The following is a 25,831-nucleotide window of genomic DNA, read 5'->3' as shown; positions in this document are numbered from 1 at the left end:
TAAACTTGCCTCTGAGTATGTCTTTTGCTGCATCCCATAGATTTTGGTATGTCATACCTTAATTTTCATTTGTCTTCAGATATTTTAAAAAGCTGTTCCTTTGATTTCTTCTTTGACTCAATAGTTGTTTAGTAGCATGTTGTTTAGTCTCCACGTATTTGTAATATTTCCAACTTTCTTCTTGTAATTTATTTCTAGTTTTATACCATTGTGATTGGAAAAGAGGTTTGATATATTTCAATTTTCTTATATTTATTGAGAACTGTTTTGTGTCTCAATATATGGTCTATTCTTTAGAATGTTCCATGAGTATGTAAGAATAATGTGTATTCTCCTGCATTTGGATGGAATATTCTGAATAAATCTATTAACCACATCTCGTCTAATGTTTCATCTAAGGTCACTGTTTTCTTGTTGACTTTCTGTCAGGATGATCTATCCATTAATGCAAGTAGGGTGGTAAAGTCCCTGCTATTATCACTGAGTTGCTGACAATCTCACCCTTTAGCTGTGTTAATAATTGCTTTGCATATTTTAGTGTTTCTATGTTACATACATATATATTAGTAACTGTTATGTCTTCTTGATGGATTTTCTGCTTTATCATTATATAATGTGAATTTTTGTCTTTACTTACTTTTTTTGGCTTGTTTTATCTGATATGATTATGGTGACACTCACTCTGTCTTAGCTGACATTCTTAGAATATTATCTTCTATCTCTTATTTTTGAGTTTATGGTTGTCTTTAGAGCTGAGATGAATCTCCTGGGAACAGCATATGGTTGTCCTGTTTTTTAATATATCCAACCACTCTGTGTCCTTTGATTGGTGAATTCAATCCACTTACATTTAGGGTGACTATTGATAAATAAGGACTTAGTACTGCCATTTTAAATTTGGTTTTCTGGTTGTTCTATATCTTCATTGTTTATTCTTTCATTTCTGCCCACCATTTTAAGTTATTGGTCTTCTATGATGCTTTTCATTTTCCATTTTTTAAAACATTTTGTATGTTTGCTCTAGGTTTATGTTTTGTGTTTACATGAAGTTTGTATAAAATGTCTCAAAGATAAGATAACCTTTTTCTTCAGATAGCATCTTATCTTTATTTCCAATGTAAGTTCTGTTCTCTTCCTCTTCCCTTTCTATGTTTTTGTTGCCTACAATTATTCCTTTCTATGTTGCAATTTCATTACCAAGTTGATGTAGCTATAGTGATTTATATTGCTTTTCCCCCTTAACCTTTGTGCTACAGTGAAGTGTTTTACAACATATTCTAATTTTGAGTTGCAGTTTTTTTATTCTGTCCATCACCTTGGTCAAAGTTCTACATATTTTTGCCTTTTGTTTCAGGTAAAAGAGCTCCTTTCAATATTTCTTGTAAGGCAGGTTTGGTGGTGATGAACTCTCTCAGTTCTGTCTGTGAAAGCCTTTATTTCTTTTTCATAACCAAATGATAACCTTACTTTATAGAGTATTCTGAATGGACAGTTTTTATCTTTCAGTATTTTGAGTATGTCATTACACTCTCCTCTGGCCTGTAGAGTTTCTGCTGAGAAACCTGTTGACAGCCTAATGGAGATTCCTTTATAGGCTACCATCCTTTTTTTCCCTAGATGTCCTGAAAAATTCTTTCTCTGTTGTAATTTTTGACACTTTTAATATAATGTGCCTTGAAGAAGGTCTTTTTTACATTGAAGTAATTAAGTATTCTCTTAACTTCATGGACTTGTATATCTGGTTTCTTTCAAGATTGGGGAAGTTCTCCACTCTTGTTTCTTTAAAGAAACTCTCTGCTCCGTACTCCCTCTCTTCTCCTTGTGGGAATCCCATTATCTTAATGTTGCCTTTCTTAATGGGATTGGATTATTCTCACAGAATTTCTTCATTTTTGAAGTATCTTAGTTCTTTCTTCTCCACCTGTATATGTCTAGATTTCTGTCTTCCAGCTAGCTAATTCCTTCTCCCCTGTGATCTGCTTTGTTCTCATTGTTTTCCAATGTGTTCATCTCATTTGATTTTCTTCAGGTCCATTAGTATTATTATCTTGGCCCTTTTCAGGTGTGGCAGTCTCTTTGACAGGGTCTCTCCTGTCTGCTGGTTTTGCTCCTGAGCTCAGGGCACTGCCTTCCTGAGTTTCCTTGTAGCAGACTGTGTTTCTTTGTAACAGCCATTTTGAATTCTCTGTCAGTTAGATTGCATTCTTCTGTGACTTTTAATTTCTGGAGAATTTTCATTTTCTTTTTATGAAACCGTATTACTGTGCTTTTTCATGGTGTTCCACAAGTTGTTCCTCTGCCAGTACATTAAGGTAGTGAAAATCTTTCTTTTTTGGGTAAAGTTTTTATTTTTACTTGACTCTAACAATTCAGCAAAACACTGGCTCTCTGTATATGTAGACGTGGTGGTGGTGGTTTAGTCACTAAGTCGTCTGACTCTTGCGACCGCATGGACTGTAGACCCCCAAACTCCTCTGTCCATGGGATTCTCCAGGCCAGAATACTGGAGTGGGTGCCATTTCCTTCTCCAGGGGATCTTCCCGACCCAGGGATTGAACCCCGGTTTCCGGCATTGCAGGCAGATGATTTACCAACTGAGCTATGAGGGAGGGAGGGATGGATGGGATATAGGTTCTAAAAATTCTAACAAACGCCCACTCGATGGACATGAGTCTTAGCTAAGCCCCCGGAGCTGCTGACAGACGGCAGGCCTGGGTGCTGCAGGCCCTGGGGTCGCAGAGTCAGCCTCGCCTGCGCGGCAGAACGGCAGGTTAGTCCTTACTGGCCTTTTGTCTTCCGACAGGTGGCGCGGCAGTACGGGCTTTAGGTCCCTGCGCGCGGCCTCCGCTCGCTGGGAGACCCCGCGCGCCCCCGCGGCCTCCGCCCGGCGCGGGCCCTCGTTCGCGTCCGCTCCGCTCGGGGGGCTCTGCTGCCGGGGCCCCGGAGGCAGACGCCCGTGGCCCGGCGGACACGAGCGCTGGCGGGCAGGCGGGCGCTCCGCGGGTGCCCAGAGGCGCCTGGCCGTGCCCGGTGCAGCCCCCGGCAGGGTGCAGGGCCGGGCCCGGAGCCCCGTGCGCGGCCCCGGTGCCGCGGGTCCTCCCGCCCGGGGCGCTCACAGGGCGCCCGCCTGCTCTGCGCGCCCGGGAAAGAACCGGCGAGCGGGAATCCTCGGCGCTGGGGCGCAGGCCGCGGCGCTCGAGTTACGGTGTTTCCCGCTGGTGGGTGGAAGGGGGCCGACAGTGGGAGCATCTCATGCCGCCGTGGTGCTGACACCACTCCAGTCATGAATTTCAGAACCAAAGGACGCTTCACAACTCGGTATAAAATAAATAATTAGTATTTTTATAGTTTACATTAAATGACCCTTGTCATTATAGTCAAGGTGCTATAGTAAATTAAATGGAAAATTTTAAAAATTGTTTAACCTTTCTCCTTTATACAATTAGCTTTGTCACTGTAAAAGATCATAATGATTTTCATCTGCGTTAACATTTGAGAAGTTTCATTTGGATCTGTTAGTGTTGTGCTCGATTTCTGCCAAGATAATATCTGATACTTATAACCCGATTCTTAGTATGTCATCTGAATTGATCGACAAATTATTTTTAGCACTTTAATTTGTATTTATTCATTATTGTTGTTTTCTTACGAACTCAATGTAGAAAATATCCTCCTCACTAGTTACCTAGGCAGCAGGATAAGAACAAGTCAGAACAGTCATTCAAAATTAGACTTCCTGCATTTTAAAAATGTAAAATGCGTTTTAAAACTGGTAGATGGCTGTTTTACAGTGTTCTCTTGTTTCTCTGTACAGCAGTGAATCAGCCCTAAGTATATGTGTGTGTAAAATGGACTTTCCAGGTGGTGCTGCTGGTCAGGAACCCCCCTGCCAACACAGGAGACATCGTAGACGTGGGGTATGATCTCAAGCTCAGGAAGATTAGCTGGAGAAGGGCTTGGCAACCCACTCAGCATCCTTGCCGGCAGAATCCCATGGACAGAGGAGCCTGGTGGGCTACAGTCCATGGGGTCACAAAGAATTGGATAACTGAATCAGCTTAACCACTTTCCCTCCCAGCCCTCTAGGTCATCAGAGCACCAGGCTGAGCTCGCTGGGTGGTGGAGCAGCCTCCTGCTGCTAGTTGCTTTAAACGTGGCAGTGGAAACACGTCACTGCTACCCCCTCGGTTCCTCCCACCCTTTTCTTCCCCCACTGTGTGCACAGGTCTGTTCTCTCTGTCTGCATCTCTATTCCTGCCCTGTAAATAGGTTCATAAGTACCATTTTTCTAGAACCTTCATTATTTTTCAATTAAGTTTTTGTTTTCCCATTTTTGAATTGGGCTGGGTGAGTATTTAATTCACATATTTAGAAAAAGCACTTCTAGTCAGGCATATCTAACAAATTTAAAAAGTCTGGTCAATTTTCCTTTATGAAACAGTATTATCTTGATAACTGATTGATTAACATATATCACATTTATGCAGGTAGCATGGTTATTAATAAGTTTTGCTCCATTACAACTGCTTTAGATTCAGTATATGAACCTATCTATTTGGACTTCCCTGATGTCCCAGTGGTTTAGAATCCTCCTTGCTATGCAGGGATGTGGAGTCAGTCCCTAACTGGGGAACTATGATCCCACATGCCACGGAGCAACTACTGACCCCATATGCCAGAACTATAGAATCTGCATTGCAACGGAATATCCTCATGAGCAACTAAGACCCAGTGCTGCAAAATTTAAAAAAGAAAAAAAAAAGCCTATCTATGTGTTATAGTTGGGGCTTCCCTGGTAGTTCAGTTGGTAAAGAATTTGCCTGCAGTGCAGGAAACCTGGGTTCAATCCCTGGGTCAGGAAGATTCCCCTGGAGAAGGAAATGGCAACCCACTCCAGTATTATTGCCTGGAAAACCAGGGACAAAGGAGCCTTGCTATAATTAACAATGTGTTTGTTTCCAGTTGTGTATCAGTTAACTATACCCACAATAACTTTGGGTAACAAGCCACCCCAAATGCATTGGCTTAAAACAAAGCATTTACTTTTTCTTGCACATTTACTTTTAGCATTTACTTTCACATACATTCGCTGTAGGTCAGTTGATCTAGACTAAGCTCAGCTGGGCTTGACTCCAAATCACAGGTTGAGTCCAAGTCAGACTGATGTGTCTCTTACCAGCTCTGATCAGTGGACTATCCAAGAATGTTCTTTTCATCGTGTCTTAGTCTGTTCATGATGCTTAAAAAACAAAAAAACACAACACCGACTGCATGGCTTATAAACAGTAAAAATGTGCTGCTTACAGTTCTGGAGACTGGACGTTTGACATCAGGGTGCCAGGTTGCCCAGGTGAGGGCTCTCTTCAAGGTTGCAGACTTCTCACTGCATCCTCTTAGGACAGAAGACTCTAGGGATTTCTCTCAGGTCTCTTTTACAAGGCATTAATCTCATCCATGAGAGTTCCACCCTCATAACTTTGGCACTTCCTGAAAGCCCCACCAGGTAATGCCATCACCTTTGGGGGTTAGGAATTTAACATACCGATTTTAGAGGGATACAGACATTCAGACTATAGCACATGGCAATGTCGAAAGCATGGTTAGGCAAGTCCCACTACATGATCATATCAAGTCTTTGTTTTTATCATATATATATAAACAACCTCAGATATGCAGATGATACCACTCCAATGGCAGAAAGTGAAGAGGAACTAAAGAGCCACTTAATGGGGGTTAACAGAGAAAAGTGAAAAAGCTGGCTTGAAGCTTAACATGAAAAAAACTAAGACCATGGCATCCAGTTCCATCACTTCATGGCAAATAACAGGGAAAAAAGTGGAAGCAGTGACATTTCATTTTCTTGAGCTCCAAAACCACTGGGGACGGTGATTGTAGCCATGAAATTCAAATATGCTTGCTCCTTTGGAGCAAAGCTATGACAAACCTAGAGAGTGTATTAAAAAGCAGAGACCTCACTTTGCTGACAAAAATCTGTATAGTCAAAGCTATAGTTTTTCCAGTAGTCATGTATGGATGTGAGAATTCAACCATAAAGAAGTCTGAGTGCCAAAGAATTGATGCTTTTGAATTGTGTTGGAGAAGACCCTTGACAGTCCCTTGGACAGAAAAGAGATCACACCAGTCAATCCTAAAGGAAATCAACCCTGAATATTCATTGGAAGGACTGAGGCTGAAGCTGAAGCTCCAGTGTTTTTTACACCTGATATGAAGAGCTGATTCACTGGAAAAGACCCTGATGGCTGGGAAAGATTGAAGGCAGAAGGAGTAGGGGGTGGCAGAGGATGAAAAAGATAGCATTACCGACTCAACGGATATGCATTTGAGCAAACTCCAGGAGACAGTGCAGAACTGACATGCTACAGTCCATGGGGTCACAGTCAGACGAGACTTAGAAGCTGAACAACAACAGCATACGATTAATCTTAGCAAGTCACATAGCCAAGCCCAACTTCACAGGGGTGGAAAGTTTGCCCACAGTATGAAGGAAAAGGGAGGAAGTATTTGGTGAACATCATTTAGCTTATCATAATTTGGAGTTTCATTTTTAAAATTTATAATCTAAAATTCACGTGTAGGCAGAGTCTATCTTAAAACTTGTCCTTGGAAGAAATTTTTAGAAGAAATTCAGATGTAAGGGAAACTCAAGCCCTATGCCCAGAGGGAACATTGCAGTGAGGCTCCATTTCACCTAAAATGTGTATTTATTTCAATGTAAAACAATAAGCTCAGGTGCAATTCGAACATCCAAAGAGAAAGATGCCAGCAATCAAACGCTTAAATGAATAGCATATGCACAAATTGGTGACATTCAACATTATCCTTCTGCATATTTGTGTGCTCTTTGGAACCAAGGTAATATATACTCTTGACAGAAAATTCACTTTCTGTCAGGCTACTCAGTTTTAACTCAAAGACTCCCTCTTCTTTAATGTCCTTCATGTGCATTCACGTCTCCTAGTTCTGTGATTCATTTGGACAAACTATCTTAAATAACGTACTGTCGATTTCTTGGTTGGATGTATAGAAGAAAGGACGAAATGAAGAGAGCTGTTTCCGGGGTGAAGGGTTTCCTTTTTCTCACCAGGTTAAGTGGCAGTGGGGCTTGTTGAGCCCGTTAGAAGAGCCACAGGTGGAAGACATGCTCTTGTTTAGATGGGGGGAAGCAGGTGTTTACTTCGGATGTTCCGCTGGAGTATTTTGAATATCAAGGAAGTGGAAAATTGCTCACAGAATGCTGTCTTTTCCCAGCAAATTTGATGTGACAGATAGTCCTAAAACCCTCCCATCAGTTAATGAGTGTACTGTAAAGTCTGTTGTTTAAGAAATGCAAGTATAAAAATGATGCCCCCTTTCTGGTAGTGTAATAGCCAAGTGAATTACTTAATATGTTTTATTCTCCTCTTCCCTTCTCATACACATACTGTATTAAAATTTCATTACCTAAGTGGGAGAATGAGCCCGCCTTTAGCACAATGAGAATTTTAGGTTATAAATGTCAGTGTTTATTGTGAGGCATAATGCATGTAACACTTCTGCACGGCTGTTCAGTGTATCATGAGATAGGTTTTGTAAGTCACAGTTTGCTCACTTCCTTACTGTGATCCAAAGTAAATGTTACATACAAAGAAAAAATGAGTCAGATCTTATGCTGGGGTATGTTCCTTGAAAACATATTGATTGTGTTTTAACTTTGTCAGTACACATGTATGCATCAAATGTACAACTTACAAGATGAGTTTTTAAAAAGGAAGGTGAACTCTCTAAATCAGAATTCTGGGTTGACTAATAGAGAGAAAATCCTTTCCCATGAATTTTCTAGGACTTGGACTTATTATTTTTAGATTGCATCTGATGCTCTGTTTCAGGGGCTGAATACTTTTGGTGACTCATTTTAAGAAATGGAATCTATATTTGGATGGTTTGACAATAGCACTTCAACTTTAGTGTGTTACAGAAATAAGAAGCCAGTTCAACCCTAGCTCTTATAACTCTTTTAAGAGTTTAAAAATACTTTAAGAATTTGTTTTAAATTTGCATGTTTTAATCACTTCCATACACAGTTTCTAAAACAAAAGACCTGGTACTTTGGAGAAACTTAATAGTTATTTGAGTGAAGTGAAATCCTGTTTGATGCTTTGAGTTCTGGATTTTAGTTCCACTGGTACACTGGTGCAAGCAGTAATAACATCAACTACCCATGTGTTTAACTATCCAGAACTTTCTGAATTCCACAGTCTTAATCTGTAAATGAGGATAATCTTATTTCAAAGGGTTGGAGTGACAATAGAATAATTCAGCAAATATGAAATTACCTTTGAAAGATTAAAATACTATACAAATGTGTGGGTAAAACTAGATAGTTTCTTACTGTGCTTTGAAGTTAGGGGTAAAAACTTTACCATAATGGTGACTTTTGACTACAAATGTCTTGGTGGTGGTGGGGTGTTCAGTTGCTGAGTTGTGTCCAACCCTTTGAGACCCATGGACTATAGCATATCAGACTTCCCTGTCCTTCATTATCTCCTGCAGTTTGCTCAAATTCACATCCATTAAGTCGGTGATGCCTTCCAACCATCTCATTCTCTGTCATCTCCTTCTCCTCCTCACCTCAATCTTTCCCAGCATCAGGGTCTTTCCCAATCTGTTGGCTCTTCACATCAGGTGGCCAAAGTTTTGGAGCTTCACCTTCAGCAGCAGTCTTTCCAATGAATATTCAAGGTTGCTTTCATTTAGGATGGACTGGTTTGATTTTCTTGCTGTCCAAGGGACTCTCCAGAGTCTTCTCCAACACCACAGTTTGAAAGCATCAATTCTTCAGCTCTCAGCCTTCTTACTGGTTCAACTCTCGTATCTGTATGTGACTACTGAAACACCATAACTTTGACTATACAGATCTATGTTGGCAAAGTGATGTCTCTGCTTTTTAATGCACTGTCTAGGTTTGTCATAGCTTTCCTTCCAAGGAGTATGTATCTTTTGTTTTCATGGCTGCAGCCACCCTCAACAGTGATTTTGGAGCTCAAGAAAATAAAATCTATCCCAGTTTCCACTTTTTCCCCTTCTATTTGCCATGAAGTGATGGAACTGGATGCCCTGCTCTTAGTTTTATTCATGTTGAGTTTTAACCCAAGTTTTTCACTCTTATTTTCACCCTCATCAAGAGGTTCTTCAGTTCCTCTTCACTTTCTGGCATTAGAGTGGTATCATCTGCCTATCTGAGGTTGTTGTTATTTCCCCTGGCAATTTTGATTCCAACTTATGAATCACTCAGCCCAACATTTAGCTTGATGTACTCTGCATATAAATTAAATAAATAAGTTGACAATATACAGCCTTGTTGTACTCCTTTCCCAGGTTTGAACCAATCAGTTATTCCATGTAAAGTTCTAACTGTTGTTTCTTGGCATGCACACAGGTTTCTCAGAAGACAGATAAGGTGGTCTGGTAGTCCCATTTCTTTAAGAGCTTTCCACAGTTTGTTGTGATCCATGAAGTCAAAGGCTTTAGCATAGTCAATAAAGCAGAACTAGATGTTTTTTCTGAAATTCACTTGCTTTCTCTGTGATCCAAAGAATATTGGCAATTTGATCTGTGGTTCCTCTGCCTCTGCCTTTTCTAAACCTAATTTGAACATCTGGAGTACTTGGTTCATGTACTGTTGAAGCCTAGCTTGAAGGATTTTGAACATAAATTTACTAGCATGGGGCTTCCCTCATAGCTCAGTTGGTAAAGAATCTGCCTGCAATGCAGGAGACCTGGGTTCAATCCCTGGGTCGGGAAGATCCCCTGGAGAAGGCAATAACAACCCACTCCAATAGTCTTGCCTAGAGAATCCCATAGACAGAAGAGACTTGCAGGGTATAGTCAATGGGGTTGCATAAGTTCAAGAGTCAGACACGACTTCATGACTAAACCACCACCATATATGTACTGGCATGTGAAATGAGCACAGTCGTGTGGTGGTTTCAACATTCTTTGGCATTGTCCTTCTTTGGGATTGGAATGAAAACTGACCTTTTCCAGTCCTGTGGTCACTGCTGAGTTTTCCAAGTTTGCTGACATATTGAGTGCAGCATTTTCATTGCATGATCTTTTAGGATTTGAAATAACTCAGCTGGAACTCCATCATTTCTACTGGCTCTGTTTGCTGTGATGCTTCCTAAGGCCCACTTGACTTCACCCTCCAGGATGTCTGGCTCTAGGTGAGTGACCATACCATCTTAGTTTTCTGGGTCATTAAGACCTTTTTTTGTACAGTTCTGTGTATTCTTGCCACCTATTCTTAATCTCTTCTGCCTCTGTTAGGTCCTTATAGCTTCTGTCCTTTATCATGCCCATCCTTACATGAAATGTTCCCTTGATAGCTCTGATTTTCTTCAAGAGATCTCTAGTTTTTCTGTTGTTTTCTTCTACTTCGTTGCTTTGTTCATTTAAGAAGATCTTATCCCTCCTTGCTGTTCTCTGGAACTCTGCATTCAGTTGGGTATCCTTCCCTTTCTCTCTTGTTCTTCACTTCTCTTCTTTCCTCAACTATTTGTAAGTCTTCTCAGACAACGACTTTGCCTTCATGCATTCCGTCTTCTTCAGGATGGTTTTGGTCGCTGCCTCTTGTACAATGCTATGATCCTCTGTCCATAGTTCTCCTGGCACTATGTCTACCAGATCTAATCCCTGAATCTGTGCATCACCTCCACTATATAATCAGAAGGGATTTGCTTTAGCTCATACATGAATGGCCTGGTGGTTTTCCCTACTTTCTTCAGTAAGCCTGAATTTTGCAATAAGGAGCTGATGATCTGAGCCACAGTCAGCTCCAGGTCTTGTTTTTGCTGACTGTATAGAGCTTCTCCATCTTGGGCTGAAAAGTATATAATCAATATAATTGTGGTATTGACCATTTGGTGATGTCTATGTGAAGAGTCATCTCGTCGTCTCATTTTGTTGGAAGAGGGTATTTGCTATGACCAGTGCGTTCTCTTGACAAAACTCTGTTAGCCTTTGTCCTGCTTCATTTTGTACTCCAAGGCCAAACTTGCCTGTTACTCCAGGTATCTCTTGACTTCCTACTTTGGCATTCCATCCCCAAAGATGAAAGGGACATTTGTGTGTGTGTGTGTGTGTGTGTGTGCGCGCGCGCACGTGTGTAGTTCTAGAAGGTCTTGCAGGTCTTCAAAGAACTGGTCAACTTCATCTTCACTGTCCTCAGTGGTTGGGGCATAGACTTGGATTACTGTGATGTTGAATGGTTTGCCTGTCAAAGGAACCAATATAATTCTGTCATTTTTGAGATTGCACCCAAGTTCTGTATTTTGGACTCTTTTGTTGACTGTGAGGGCTACTTCATTTCTTCTAAGGGATTCTTGCCCACAGTAGTAGATATAACGGTCATCTAAATTAAATTCACCCATTCCAGTCGATTTTTACTTTATTGATTCCTAAAATGTCAATGTTCACTCTTGCCATCCCCTGTTTGGCCATGCCCAGTTTATCCTGGCTCATGGACCTAACAGTCCAGGTTCTTATGCAATACTGTTCTTTATAGCATTGGACTTTACTTTCACCACCAGACACATCCACAACTAAGTGTCATTTCCACTCTGGCCCAACCACTTTCTTCTTTCTGGAGCTGTTAATAACTGCCCTCTGCTCTTCCCCAGTGGCATATTGGACACCTACCAACCTGGGGGGCTCATCTTCCAGGGTCATATCTTTCTGCCTTTTCATAATGTTCATGGGGTTCTTGAGGCAAGAATACTGGAGTGCTTTGCCATTCCCCCCTCACTTGGACTGTGTTGTCAGAACTCTCCACCATGGCCTGTCTGTCTTGGGTGGTCCTGCATGGCGTGACTCATAGTGTCATTGAGTTATGCCAGCCCCTTCACCACAACAGGGCTGTGAGCCTTGAAAAATCAAGAGTAAAGAGGTTTGAAAGTGAAAGTGTTAGTTGATCGGTTGTATCTGACTCTTTTTGACCCCATGGACTGTACTCTACCAGGCTCCTCTGTCCATGGAATTCTCCAGGCAAGAATAGTGGAGTTGGTTGCCATTTCCTTCTCCAGGGGATCTTCCTGACCCAGGGATTGATCCCCAGTCTCCTGCATTGTTGTCAGGAAGCATTTAACAAGAGTCTTCCTGTGTGCTGTTTTGGATCTGTCAGGAACCCTCTGGCCCTTATTAATTCCTGAATATTCAGGAATTAAGAGGAGAGGCATGCCTTTCCCAGGGCTGAGGAATCCAGGCATTTCTCATTATGGTGATAAGTACCCTCTTCCTTTTTATGAGCCATACAAATGGTAAAAGGTGATTGCAACTCTCTCTTTGATAGGGATGTCTTATGTTTTGTAAGTCTGGAATTTTAATCAGAGCTTGGGTCCCCCGTGTCTTTCTCTCTTTCTTTCTTTCTTCCTCTCTCTATCTCTCTATTTCTGGCTGATTGCCTGGAGCTCGGAAGCCAGCTGTGGATCGCAGGGAATGTTAGCCTCTTTCCTTCTTTCACTCTCTCATCACCGACTCCGGACCACCAGGTTCTGGTCCATTAAAGGACCAACACATTGTAGGCAGGTTCTTTATCATCTTAGCCACCAGTGAAACCCTGTCTAGGATCATATAAATACAATAGAACTTCAGCAGACAGAGTCCAATTTATGTTACTGTGCTTTCATTACTCATTTTACTCATTTCTTTTTGGAGGGACAACCACATGAAATCTATCCCAGTCACAATAGAGCAATTTATGTTTTTCCTAAGGTAATTATGTTTTAATTTTTATTGGAAATACAATACATGTTATATAAAATTAGAGAAATAGGGAAATACAGTTACACACAAAAAATGCAGATAAAGTAAATATAGAAAATTGAAATCACCTATAATGAAAAACACATTTTGAGATATAGCCTCCCAGTTTTATTTCAAGTACATGTTTGTATGTGTGTATATATAAAACAAACCCCCCCTTTTTTTTTCACAAAAAAAGCTGTTTTGTGACTTTAAAAAATTACCGTCCACCTTGGACATTTTTCCAAGCCATGTGACATTTTTCTTTTATGTATTTTTATGGATGTTCATACTGTTATATGACTGGGCCATACTTTATTTTGCCTGTTCCCTATTGTCAAATATTTAGCTGGTTTCCATTTTTATTATTATGATAAATAGTGCTGCAGAGAACAGTTTTACAGCAAGTTATTTACCAGGAACTTGGTGTCTTTCTGCACTTATTCAAGCTATCTTTTTCATGTTTCAATGAAGTTTTATAACCTGCATAGGACTTGGATGGCATATATATATATATATATATATATATATATATATATATATATATATATTTCACTTTATTAAACTACCTCATTAGTTATTGCTTCTAAAAGTGTTATTCTAGACCCTCTAGGATTTTCCAAGTAGTTAATACCGTTTTTGCTTTACCGCAGGAGTTCACACTAGAGGACAGTGCTGAATAGTGGTGATAATGGACATTGGCAGTTTGTTTTCACTTTTAACGATTACTCTTCTATTAAAATGTCAAATGCTAGTTTGAGATTAGTATTATTTATCATGTTAAAGAAGGTTAGCAATAAATTTTTGTAAGTATAGAATAGATGTTTATAGAATGGAATTTATCAAATGCCCTTTTTGGCATCTGTCGGGACAGTCGTAGAGCTTTTGTCTTTTGGCCTAATGATAGGAATAGTTCTAATATGGGTCCATGTAACGGAGTTGGCTATGAAACTGAGGAATGAGGACTATACTCAGAGACAGAAAAAAAGTGCCAGCAATATAGGGTTCTGGAGCTTATTCAGTTAACCACCTTTTACAAGTTATTTACCTATTTTAAACTGTAGTTTCTTTATAATAGAAGCAATAAATGTCTCACAGAACTAATACTATGGATACAGAAGTGCTTTTAAGATTGTGATGTTTTAAGTGTCAGGATCTCCTCTATAATTTTGTTTAGCTACACCCTTCTTCCCACTGGAGAAGGAAATGGCAACCCACTCCACGATGCTTGCCTGGAAAATCCCACGGACAGAGGAGCCTGGCAGGCTCCATACAGTCGCAAGGGTTGGACACGACTAAGCTACTAAACCACCACCACACCCTAGTCAGTTTTCAGAGCTTCCCTAGTGGCTCAGCTGGTAAAGAATCCGCCTGCAGTGCAGGAGACCTGAGTTTGATCCCTGGGTTGGGAAGATCCCATGGAGAAGGGAAAGGCTGCACACTCCAGGATTCTTGCCTGGAGAATCCCATGGACAGAGGAGCCTGGTGGGCTACAGTCCATGGGGTCACAAAGAGTTGGACACGTCTGAGTGACTAACACAACTTACAGTCAGTTTTCAAAGTCCAAAGATGAACATGGGGTTAGTGCTTCTTTTTGTGGCAAGTCTTTTGATATTCCTAACTACACAGGTTTTTTTTTTTAACTGAAGTAATACACAAAGAAGTGCACACATCATAAACTAAAAACTTGGTGTATAGAACACAGAGGATACAGTCATGGGTCTGCCTTCCAGCTCAAGAAATAGAACAGCACCAGCATCCCAGAAGTGTGAGATATGATTCCACTTTTAAACTGCTAATTTCACCTGAATCTTTTTCAGACCGCAGACTCTGGCTACTGCTCATATGCATGATACAGAAGACAGAGTTTTGTCAGAAGAAATTTCAGCAGCAGGAGTCATTATGCATTTCAAATCAGGATTTGAGGGCTAATTAAACACTAGGATGATATGACCCTTTCCACAGTAAAGAGCAATTTTCTCAAAGTCAACTTTTTGTTTCCTTCTTCAGCAGTTTTATTGCCTTCATCTTGATTCCCTGGTATTTGAAATTTAAAAACAAAAGAGGCTGATCTCTTCATTTCAAATGCCTTTCAAATACCCTGCATTTGCTCTGTCCTCCTCTCATGATTGCTATTTTTGATGTCATGTTTACATGTGGATGATTTCCTACCTTTATTGAATGTTTGCCTTTAGTGGTGAGCTTTTTCATTTTGTGATTTTCTTTGTTTCTAGTTGTGGCCTTGTTTTTTCTACTGGGAGAAGTTCTCAGAAAATGCAGATACTTAATTTGACCAAAGAAGGCTGCAGTATTGACAAAAGGTAGAGTTCGAATTGGTAAATGTGAGACCATACACTGGTATTTTGAGGTTTAAAGAAAAACAGTTCTTGAATTTTTGATTCAGATAGTTCAGTGGGCTTGAAAGTTTGAGGAAAATTATCAAACTACTTCATTTCATTTTATAGACTCCTATGACTCAGCCAAATAATAGAAGGAGAAAACAAGACCCAGAGAAACAGCTTGCATGAAGTCATACTTTTAGATTCAGCTGTCCAAACAAAACTCCAAGTCCTTTATCTTTTAAGTAAGCAGTATTTACAGTGTAGGGTCTTAGTGACTCTATAGCAAGTTCTGTATTTTTAAGATACAGTGCAATGTCTCTTATAAACTTGGTAAAAAGATGCTACTGTCTTGGTGAAAGGATGGAGGGGGTAAACAAGACAAACTTAGGGAGTTGATCTTCTGCACTGTTGCCTCACATTGTGGTTTCCACGTACAGAAAACCTTGGAAGAGGGTCAGGATTTGGGGAGTTGGTCAGTGTGTCTCAGGGGACTAGAGGAAGCCCACTAGAGTCTGCCTGAGTGCTGAAATAATGTATATTCCTGTTATTGGGAAAACAAACCAAGAATTCCATCATTACTGGTAACAACAGGTACAGATTTCACATGCCCCTAGGTTCATGTGTAGGAGAAGATGTAACTTTTTTTCCTAAATGTGTCTAATTTCCTGACAACTTAAATACCATCTCAGCAGAGCAAAGGCCATGTGGTGTCTCTTGCTTTGCTTTTCTGCTGAAACAGGCCTCCAGGGATGGAGGGATTCCTCTGATTGCAAGGTGCAGCCAAATGGGCCGTGCGTGGAGAATAGGGCTGTGGGTATGGGAGCAAGGGGTTGTGGGTGAGAAGAAACTCTGGTTATTACAGAAAATTATTGGGTTGACCAAAAAGTTGTTCAGGTTTTTCCATATACCCTTAAAGAAAAACCCTAACAAATTTTTTTTGCCAGCACGATATACCATCACACAGGCCTGACTGCTACTCACAGTACTGTGACAGAGAAATTCTGCACCGAACTGGTGAAAGGGAAATGTTATTCCCTTCATCTTATCTTTTTGTCAGTCCCCACCCACTAACAGGTGAATAATTAGGCTCATTTCCATTTAATAAAGCACTTCATGGGAATAGATATGCATTTACAGAGTGATTAACAGAGAAACTTGACACTTTTTGCTTCTAGAAAAATAAAGGCTGAGTATTTAGCAGACACACAGAAAACCACAGGTATGCCAGATTCAGTCTGGGAGCTTAAAATCCTCCTCTGGAGCACGGTTTTTCACACCAGTCTCTCTCAGCAGTAAGTTCCTTGGCCTAAATGATACCAGTCAGAAGAGGTGGAAAATTTCACTTGCGCAGAAAACAACATGGAAAGTGGCAGATGTGTCAGGACCCTTGTCTATCCTCAGTTCAGTTCACTTCAGTTCAGTAGCTCAGTCCTGTCTCTTTGTGAACCCATGGACTACAGCACTCGACCTCCCTGTCCATCACCAACTCCTGGAGTTTACTCAAACTCATGTCCATTGAGTCGGTGATGTCATCCAAGGATCTCGTCCTCTGTCGTCCGCTTCTCCTCCTGCCCTCAATCTTTCCCAGCATCATGGTCTTTTCCAATGAGTCAGCTCTTCGCATCAGGTGGCCAAAGTACTGGAGTTTCAGCTTCAGTATCAGTCCTTCCAATGAATATTCAAGACTGATTTCCTTTAGGATTGACTGGTTTTATCTCCTTGCAGTCCAAGGGACTCTCAAGAGTCTTCTCCAACACCACAGTCCAAGAGAATTAATTCTTCGGTGCTCAGCTTTCTTTATAGTCCAATTTTCACATCCATACATGACTACTGGAAAAACCATAGCTTTGACTAGATGGACCTTTGTTGGCAGTGTAATGTCTGCTTTTTAATATGCTGCCTAGGTTGGTTGTAGCTTTTCTTCCAAGGAGCAAGCGTCTTTGAATTTCATGGCTGCGATCACCATCTGCAGTGATTTTGGAGACCCCCGAAATAAAGTCTGCCACTGTCTCCACTGTTTCTCCATCTATTTCCCATGAAGTGATGGGACCAGACGCCATGATCTTAGTTTTCTGATTGTTGAGCTTCAAGCCAAGTTTTTCACTCTCCTCTTTCACTTTCTTCAAGAGGCTCTTTAGTTCTTCTTCACTTTCTTCCATAAGGGTGGTGTCATCTCCATATCTGAGGTTATTGATATTTCTCCCGGCAATCTTGATTCCAGCTTGTGCTTCATCCAGCCTAGCATTTCTCTATCCTGGACAATTTAAAGGAATTTCCTCTGCATGATCCATGGTCAGAGGGAATGGGCAGAGTGGTGGATTTCAACATAGTCATTATTTCAGATCCTGGGCAACTGAATGTAAAAATGTCAGCAGATTTAAGACTAGTTAAACAAGATTTGGTAATTGTTTGAATTATAGTTGTATGGGATTTGAAAATAATAAGGCCTTTGGTTGTTTAAAATTGCCCCCCATTACCTGAGTCATTCTCATACTGCTGTATGAAATCACGTTTTTTCCCTTACAAGTTAGTCCAATTATTGCATATCCTTGTAACCACTGACCTTGAGATTTTCTTTCTAAACCCCTTTGATAACTTACTTTGTGAGAAGGCAGATGAGAAAGAAGAGGGCAAAAATTTGAGTAAAGTTGTATTGACTTTCCTTGGGATGGCATTTCTATTGGGACTTATGAATGGTTGTGGAGGAATCATTGTAGAGCTGGAAAGGAGTTTGCAGAGGTCATCAGATACAAGTTCGTTATTTTATAAAAGCGCATTCACACTGTATGTCAGTCAGACTGAAATTCAAAGCACAATATCTCATATGAATGTTACCTACAGAGGAGAGTGACAGACACACTGTTTTCTGTTTTAAGAATTATTTGGTCTGCATTATAAAGGATATATCAAGAGACGAGTCACTGTCTTTTGATCGTTGATGTTGAAGGTAAATGTCTTTAAGGGCGTTTTCTCCAGGTATGTCTGAGGCTGTCTTTGCCTGGGTTGCTGGTGTTTGCATGGCCCCTTGGTTTCTTGTCCCAAATTGTTCTCAAGTATTTATATTTGCAGCAGTTACTGAAGACTAGGTTTTAAGCTCTAAGATTAACTTGATTCAATCAGGAATTGCCTATGATTTCTTTGGAGTCCTGTTAAAATTTCTCTGCCTATTGTTTTTACAAAGTGAGTTTTGCTAAATCAGTACTCAGAGTATTTAAAAATTCCAGCAGACTGAGTGGACTTTAATGCAACTGCCTGCTTGCATTTATGACTCTGAAAGAAACATAACTTTGGCCTTTGACACATTTTGTAACGAGTGTACAGGTCAAGCAACTCTCCATAATGGAGTTGCTTTCTATTGATAAATAAAAAATGTTTATGTTCCAAGACTTTGACCTATTGCCTTGGAAAGGGTTAATGTGTATCTATAAGAATTCTGTGATAAGTGGCTGCTATCTGTTATGTCCGTGGGTTCTGTCTTCTAGTTATAAGCCAGTTTATTCCACAGATACCCACTCAGGAAGAAAATATGTATTCAACTCCCTTCTCTCTTTCCCTAGCATGACTCTCTAAATAGTCACTTACTCATTCAACCATTCAATACATCAATCGCTTATTCACAAGTGTACAATAAGTGCTTTTTATGTTCCAAGCACTATATAAGCTGCTATTGAGACAAAAGTGTATGAAACATAATTTTTTCTGTCAAGAATTTACAGTCTTTGAGCAGCAATAAGATGTATGCAAATGACTATGATGTGAGCTATCATAATGGGAAGTGTTAAGAGGTACTTAGGACTTGAAAAGATGGTTGTTGTTGTTCAGTCGCTAAATCATGTCCAACTCTTTGTGACCCCACGGACTGAAGCACACCAGGCTTCCCTGTCCTTCACCATCTCCCAGAGTTTGCTCAGACTCATGTCCATTGAGTTAGTGATACCATCCAACCATCTCATCCTCTGTCATCCCCTTCTCCTGCCTTCAATCTTTACCAGCATCAGGGTCGTTTCTAATGAGTCAGCTCTTCACATCAGGTGGCCAAAATGTTAGAGCTTCAGCTTCAGCATCAGTCCTTCCAATGAATATTCTGGGTTGATTTCCTTTAGGATTGGCTGGTTTGATCTCCTTGCAGTCCAAGAACTCTCAAGCGTCTTCTCCAGCACCACAGTTCAAAAGTATCAGTTCGGCGCTCAGCCTTCTTTATGGTCCAGCTCTCACTTCCATACATGACTACTCCTTTCTAGACTCTGTCTAGGTTTGGTATAGCTTTTCTTCCAAGGAGCAAGCATCTTTTAATTTCATGGCTGCAGACTCTCTACAGTGATTTTGGAAGCCAAGAAAATAAAGTGTGTCACTGTTTCCATTTTTCCCCCATCTATTTGCCATGAAGTGATGGGACTGGATGGCATGATCATAGTTTTTTGAATGTTGAGTTTTAAGCCAACATTTTCCCTCTCCTCTTTCACTTTCATCAAGAGGCTCTTTAATTCCTCTTCACTTTCTGCCATTAGAGTGGTATCATCTGCATATCTAAGGTCATTGTATTCCTCCCAGCAATCTTGATTCCAGCTTGTGCTTCATCAAGTCCAGTTTTTCACATGTTGTACTCTGCATATATGTTAAATAAGCAGGGTGACAGTATACAGCCTTGACATACTCCTTTCACCATGTTGAACCAGTCCTTTGTTCCATGTCCAGTTCTAACTGCTGCTTCTTGACCTGCCATACAGGTTTCTCAAGAGGCAGGTAAGGTGGTTTGGTATTCCCATCTCTTGAAGAAAATTCTTCAATTTATTGTGATCCACACAGTCAAAGGCTTTAGTTTAGTCAATGAAGCAGAAGTAGATGTCTTTCTGGAATTCTCTTGCTTTTTCTATGATGTTTACAGATGTTGGACATTTGATCTCTGGTTCCTCTGCCTTTTCTAAATCCAGCTTGTACACCTGAAAGTTCTCAGTTCACACACTGTTGAGGCCTAGGTTAAAGGATTTTGAGCATTATCTTGCTAGCACCTGGTAGCTCAGCTGGTAAAGAATCTGCCTGCAATGCAGGAAACTCCAGTTTTATTCCTGGGTGGGGAAGATCCACTGGAGAAGGAATAGGCTACCCATTCCAGTGCTTCCCTGGTAGCTCAGCTGGTAAAGAATCCACCTGCAATGTGGGAGATCTTCGTACAATCCCCGGGTTGAGAAGATCCCCTGGAGAAAGGAAAGGTTGCCCACCACTGCAGTACTCTGGGCTGGAGAATTCCATGGACTGTATAGTCCATGAGGTCACAAAGAGTCAAATATGAATGAGCAACGTTCTCTTCACTTCACTAGCATGTGAAATAAGCACAATTGTACAGTAGTTTGAACATTCTTAGGCATTGCCCTTCTTTGGGATTGAAATGAAAACTGACCTTTTTCAGTCGTGTGGTCACATTTGTGTTTTCCAATTTTGCTGGCATATTCTGTGGCAGCATTAACAGTGTCATCATTTAGTATTTTTAATAGCTCAGCTGGATTTCCATCACCTCCGCTAGCTTTGTTTGTACTAATTCTTCCTAAGGCCCATTTGACTTCACACTCCAGGAAGTCTGGCTCTAGGTCAGTGACCACATTCGTAGTTACCTGGATTATTGAGACCGTTTTTGTACAGTTCTTCTGTGTTTTGTTGCCACCTCTTCTTAATCTCTTTGTTTCTGTTAGGTCCATACCAGTTCTGCCTTTTATTATGCCCATTTTGCATGAAATGTTCCCTTGGTATCTCTAATTTTCTTGAAGAGATCTCTAGTCTTTCTTATTCTGTTGTTTTCCTCTATTTATTTGCATTGTTCACCTAAAAAGCTTTTCTTATCTCTCCTTGCTATTCTTTGGAACTTTGCATTCAGTTGGGTATATCTTTCCCTTTCTCCTTTGCTTTTTGCTTCTCTTCTCAGATACTTGTAACTCTTTGAGACCCTTTGGACTGCAGCCCACCAGCCTTCTCCATCCACGGAATTCTCCAGGCAAAAATACTGGATTGTTAGCCATTTCCTTCTCCAGAGGATCTTCCCAACTCAGCAATTGAACCCAAGTCTCCTGCATTTCAGGCAGATTCTTTACTATCTGATCCACCAGGGAAGCCATGAAAAGAAGGAGGTAAGATATTAATCCCAATTTATTTGTAGATGCTGCCTATGTTTGTGCATGTGTATTACACAGGCATATGTGAAGTGTGTATGTATAGTTGTGTATACTCTGTTTATAGATGTATACAGAGTGTTATACACCTACATATAAGGCACAGATCTACATCTGCATATATATATATATATATATATATATACATATATACACACACCCACACATACATGTATTTAAAATGTGTGTATATGTATGTCTGTGTAAAATAAATGTGTGTCTATATAATATATATTGTATATATATATATAGTGTGTGTGTGTGTCTGTGCGCATGCATATTCAGAGGTAATACTTTTGTGTTTTATTTTGTTACTGTGTTAAAAGAGTCCTTTCAAGTGTTGTTAGGAAAAGTGATTAACTTAAAAGAGTTACCAGACCCATCAATATAATTTATTCAAAATTCCATTGCTTAGGCCTACATGTGAAATTGATAACTTTCTACTTTGTTGTCTTTGTATCTGAGCACAAATATTTGGGTGGTGCTCTGGGATGGTAAGTATTCCTTCTTTAACCTATAACCTATAAACTTTTTATCTCTAGAACCTCAAACCTAACACAGAATTAGAAAATATTTTTTGAATGAAATACCTTGGTCAGCCCAGGTAGTAGCACCTATACATCAGTCAGGGGTTGCTTTAAATGCTGTAATAAATATGCAAAATAATATTGATAGAAGCAAAATGTAAATTTTTCTTTCATGCAGCATTCTGATATTAATAGTGTAGGTCTATTTTTGTCATTTCATGATGTCAGGAACCCAAGGTTCCTTTCTTGTATTCTGTCTAGGGTATTGTTTTATTTAGCTAAAGCAATTTAATTTACCATATTATCTGAAATCCTGCCTGCAGCAGGAGGGAAGGGAGTAATGTGGGCTTGCTTGTTCACTTTAAGATGATAACTTAAGTTGCACAGATCATTTCCTCTTGTATTCTAGTGGTCACTAGTTGTCATATGGCTGCAGCTATTGAAAGCATGGCCAAGAATGTAGGTACTGACTGGGCACCTGTAAGCCCTAGGTAATCGGATCTGATTAGCAGTTTATGTCACAGCCACTTACTCTTGGTATAAGCATGATGTCAACTTCAGCATCGTCCTACCACGTGTCATGTTTCCATCGCAGAATTTGGCAGCTGCGGTTTTGGAGGGTGTGAGATGAAGACCTCACCTCATTCTATGATGGTTTTTCTAGCTGAGAAAATTGCTCTCTGGTATTCACTGGATTATTAAACTTGTGTGTGGCTATTATAGGAACTCACATCATTCTAGAATTTCCATGTGTCTTTGCCAAGAAAACAGTTCCTTTCCGCAATGACTGACCCTCACCGCGCCCATTCAGGGCGAGTGTCCGAGCAGAGTAGATGAGCTATTTCCTCCAGTCGGTGTTCCAGACTGCGCCTTGACTCATCGCCTAGGAGGGACTGTGCCAGGCTGCTGAGGTCTGTTGAAGGCAAGGTTACAAGTTTTTGGCTGAAAACAACCATCAGGAATCTCTTTTGGATCCATTTCTCCTTTATCTTAGTATAACCCTCATAACACTTGACAGGTTTAAAAAAATAGAATTGTTAGCTTCATTTCATGAGGAGAAACATCAAAAGATAGTCCAGATTGCCCAACATCAGAGTAGATTTAACAGAACGAGATTGTTGGGCACCTGTACTAAACTGTGTTTCTCTATTTGCCGTATTTATTTAAATGTCAAAGAGTTGAGGGAGATTTCACATGCATCTGAACACTGTCAGGTCCGTGACATGGTTAGACTGATCTGGGGCTATTGTATAGTCATTTCATGCAGCGGAGAACAAAACTGAGTTTGCTGCCTTTGGTTGTTTTGAGCTCTAACCTTTCAATGCAACAAGTTCTCTTAGTAGGTGGTGATTAAACCAGAGATGAACTTGATTGGACCACTATGCATCTCCTGTAGATGATGAATTTATTCTTGGAGGTAAAAATGGGTGCTGATCTCTAATGTGAGATGACAATGTTAATATTTTTCCCCACCCCACATAAGGTAATAAGTATCTCATTCTTAATGATGACATATGCTGTATACCCTGAAGGATAAACATGGGGCTGTAGATTGAACTTCTGCCACAATTCAGATGGAAGGAAAAATGGAACATCTTTCTCCAGTCTATAATAAGTTTCATCTTTCATTTTCATAATTAAGTCTTTACTTGATAATCCTATGCAGTTTAGTTCAATCTTGTAATGGATGGTGTAGTCTTTCTGTGAAAAAATTGCTCTGGTGTCCAGCCATCTGTTCGCTGTGCCTGCTTCTTCTTCCTGAAACAACATCTAGGGTGTGAGGACTTGCATACCTTTGGTAGGAAGGCTGCTTCTTGATCAGCTGGACCTTCAGTGGACACTGGCTCACATCTGCTATCTATCGGCCTTCCAGATTTGCCTTGGTTCCCTTTAGATTCAGATCTCTAATCTTCCCCCATGGCTTCCTTCCAGCCATGATGAGTGTGCCGTGGACCACACCACTGCACCTCCATGGAACATGACTGTGGATGCCGGAAGGGAGAAGAGTCTAAGAGGGCTAGCCCTCAGGCCTTTCTCCTCCTGGACACTTCCCTGTCGGTGACAGCAGCCTTGCCTTCCCTTTGCCGTGGGCGTTAGAGACTTCAGTGGGGGCAGGATGTCTCACTCACCCTGTGGGAGTTCCCCATGACCCGAGCTGTTGACCTGGAGAGGGGGAGGCAGATGTCTGGGAAGTTCTTCTCAAGGTGCTGAATTTTATTTGAGCCATTCACTAACATTCTTTCTGTAACAAATTTTAATGGCTGTACATGGAGGACTCTGAAAAATGTAGTGGCATCAGAAAAACTTAAAAGAAATGCAGATAAAATTATACATACATCTCCTAATGATGCATTATTTGCGGTGGGACACTGAAATCCCAGTGCCTGGTCCATCCAGTCAATGCACAGATCCTAGAGTCCTGGTCTTATTTACAATACCCTGCCAATATTACAGTTATTGTAAATTAAAAATATATTTGGTTCACCCTTTATCCAACTATTGTCCTGTCTTCTATTTCATTAATGTTGATTGAGAAAAAGGCAAGGTGATTTTTTTCTTTTTTTTTTGTTATTGTTTTCATGTGTCCAGTAACAGATGTAGGGAGAGCTAAGAGATTCTTTTTTTTTTTTCTGTGTAGATTTTGAGGCTACTCCCTAGGATGGGCATATTATAAACCAATAACAAAAGCCAAATTCACCTCTTTTGGAAAAATGGTGGATTTATATGTAACTTACTTCTGCAAAGTGACTGCTCTAAATCAGCTGCAGCCCACAGAAAACAGACCACATAATCTATTGATAATTTTGGAAAATTCTCCATGTTATTTTCCTCTCTTGGAAACAGATAGTACAAATTAACATGTTATAGGGTCCTGCAGTTAAGAACCCTAGTTTTTGCTCAACATACTGGTTTAATAAGCCAAGGGTATTAGGCCAGAGAAACATTGTACCTTAATTTTTTGTGGGACACCTCTTAGCATCATGCTAAGAGTTCTGAACTCTGGAACACACTTCAGGAATGCTCATTTAGATATCGGTGCCTTCAAGAAATCATGCAAAAATGGAAAATATTGTAATGCTTGGCAAATAATCATTTTATATCAGGAGTGCTCTTTGATTGAGTGTATAGTATCAAGTAGATATACATATGTATATCTCACAAATAATGCCACTTTTCCTACAAAACATGTTTATTCAGATATTTTGTTTATTCTGATGTTATATTACTAAAAGGAATTCCACAACCAGCAGCTATAAATGTCATTTACACTTCTTGTCCAGTAATAAATCCTGCAGCCTCCCAGCCTTCCTGGTCAGACCTGCCCAGCTACTCACACATGAAGAAAATAACATATCTTCCAGCTGCCCAATAACCTACTGTTGGCAGTCTCTCTCTCTTTTTTCCATTTAATTGTTTTTAATAGTTTGGTTTAAAGGTCAGTTAAAGAGGGTACCTTATATTTTCCACAGCACAAACACCTTGCATAGTTCTGTTGTATATTACTAAAGCCAAATTGCACAGGCTCCTTAGGAAGCTTCAGAAATTAATCTTCTTAAAAAATTCAAATCACATGGACATTTGTTCAATTTTTTAATATTAGGATCTTTGCAATTTCTTTCTCCATTAAGTGTTGCTCATAGTTCTGATTTTTTTTCTCCCTTGGAGATTGATGCTTGTGTATTTCACCAGTCCTTACCTTGATTGCATGCCTGGATGTTGAAAGTGAGTGGATTCTGAGGCTGGGGACCTTCTGAGGCTTTACCAGATGTGTTGGGTTTGGCCTTTGGCAAATCTGCTTAGGCCTCCTCAGCACATATCTCCTTGTCGTAGGTAGCAGATGGGAGGCTGGATTGCAGCTTGAATCCCAGTCATTTTCACTAAAAGCAGCAAATAATGGGTATTAAATACTTAATTAGACAGGGAACATTCCAGATTGGAAGGGATTCAGCCACAGCTTTGATGGAGCAAGTGTTCAGTTTGCATCTCCAAGGGAAAAACACTA

At 40.3% G+C, this 25,831-nt stretch overlaps 1 protein-coding gene across 1 annotated transcript; it reads left to right on the top strand.

Moving 5' to 3' along the window:
• Positions 1-430: 430 nt before the first annotated feature.
• Positions 431-21,112, top strand: LOC122432428 (translation initiation factor IF-2-like). Its single transcript, XM_043454331.1, has 3 exons — positions 431-451; positions 2,828-3,318; positions 21,058-21,112. The coding sequence occupies exons 1-3, from the start codon at positions 431-433 to the stop codon at positions 21,065-21,067; spliced, it is 522 nt and encodes a 173-aa protein (XP_043310266.1). The 3' UTR covers positions 21,068-21,112.
• Positions 21,113-25,831: the final 4,719 nt, after the last annotated feature.

The sequence above is a fragment of the Cervus canadensis genome, chromosome 31 (genome assembly GCF_019320065.1).
Source record: "Cervus canadensis isolate Bull #8, Minnesota chromosome 31, ASM1932006v1, whole genome shotgun sequence".
NCBI lineage: Eukaryota > Metazoa > Chordata > Mammalia > Artiodactyla > Cervidae > Cervus > Cervus canadensis.
The sequence above is the reverse complement of the archived record's forward strand: the minus strand, read 5'-3'. Positions and strand labels throughout refer to the sequence as shown.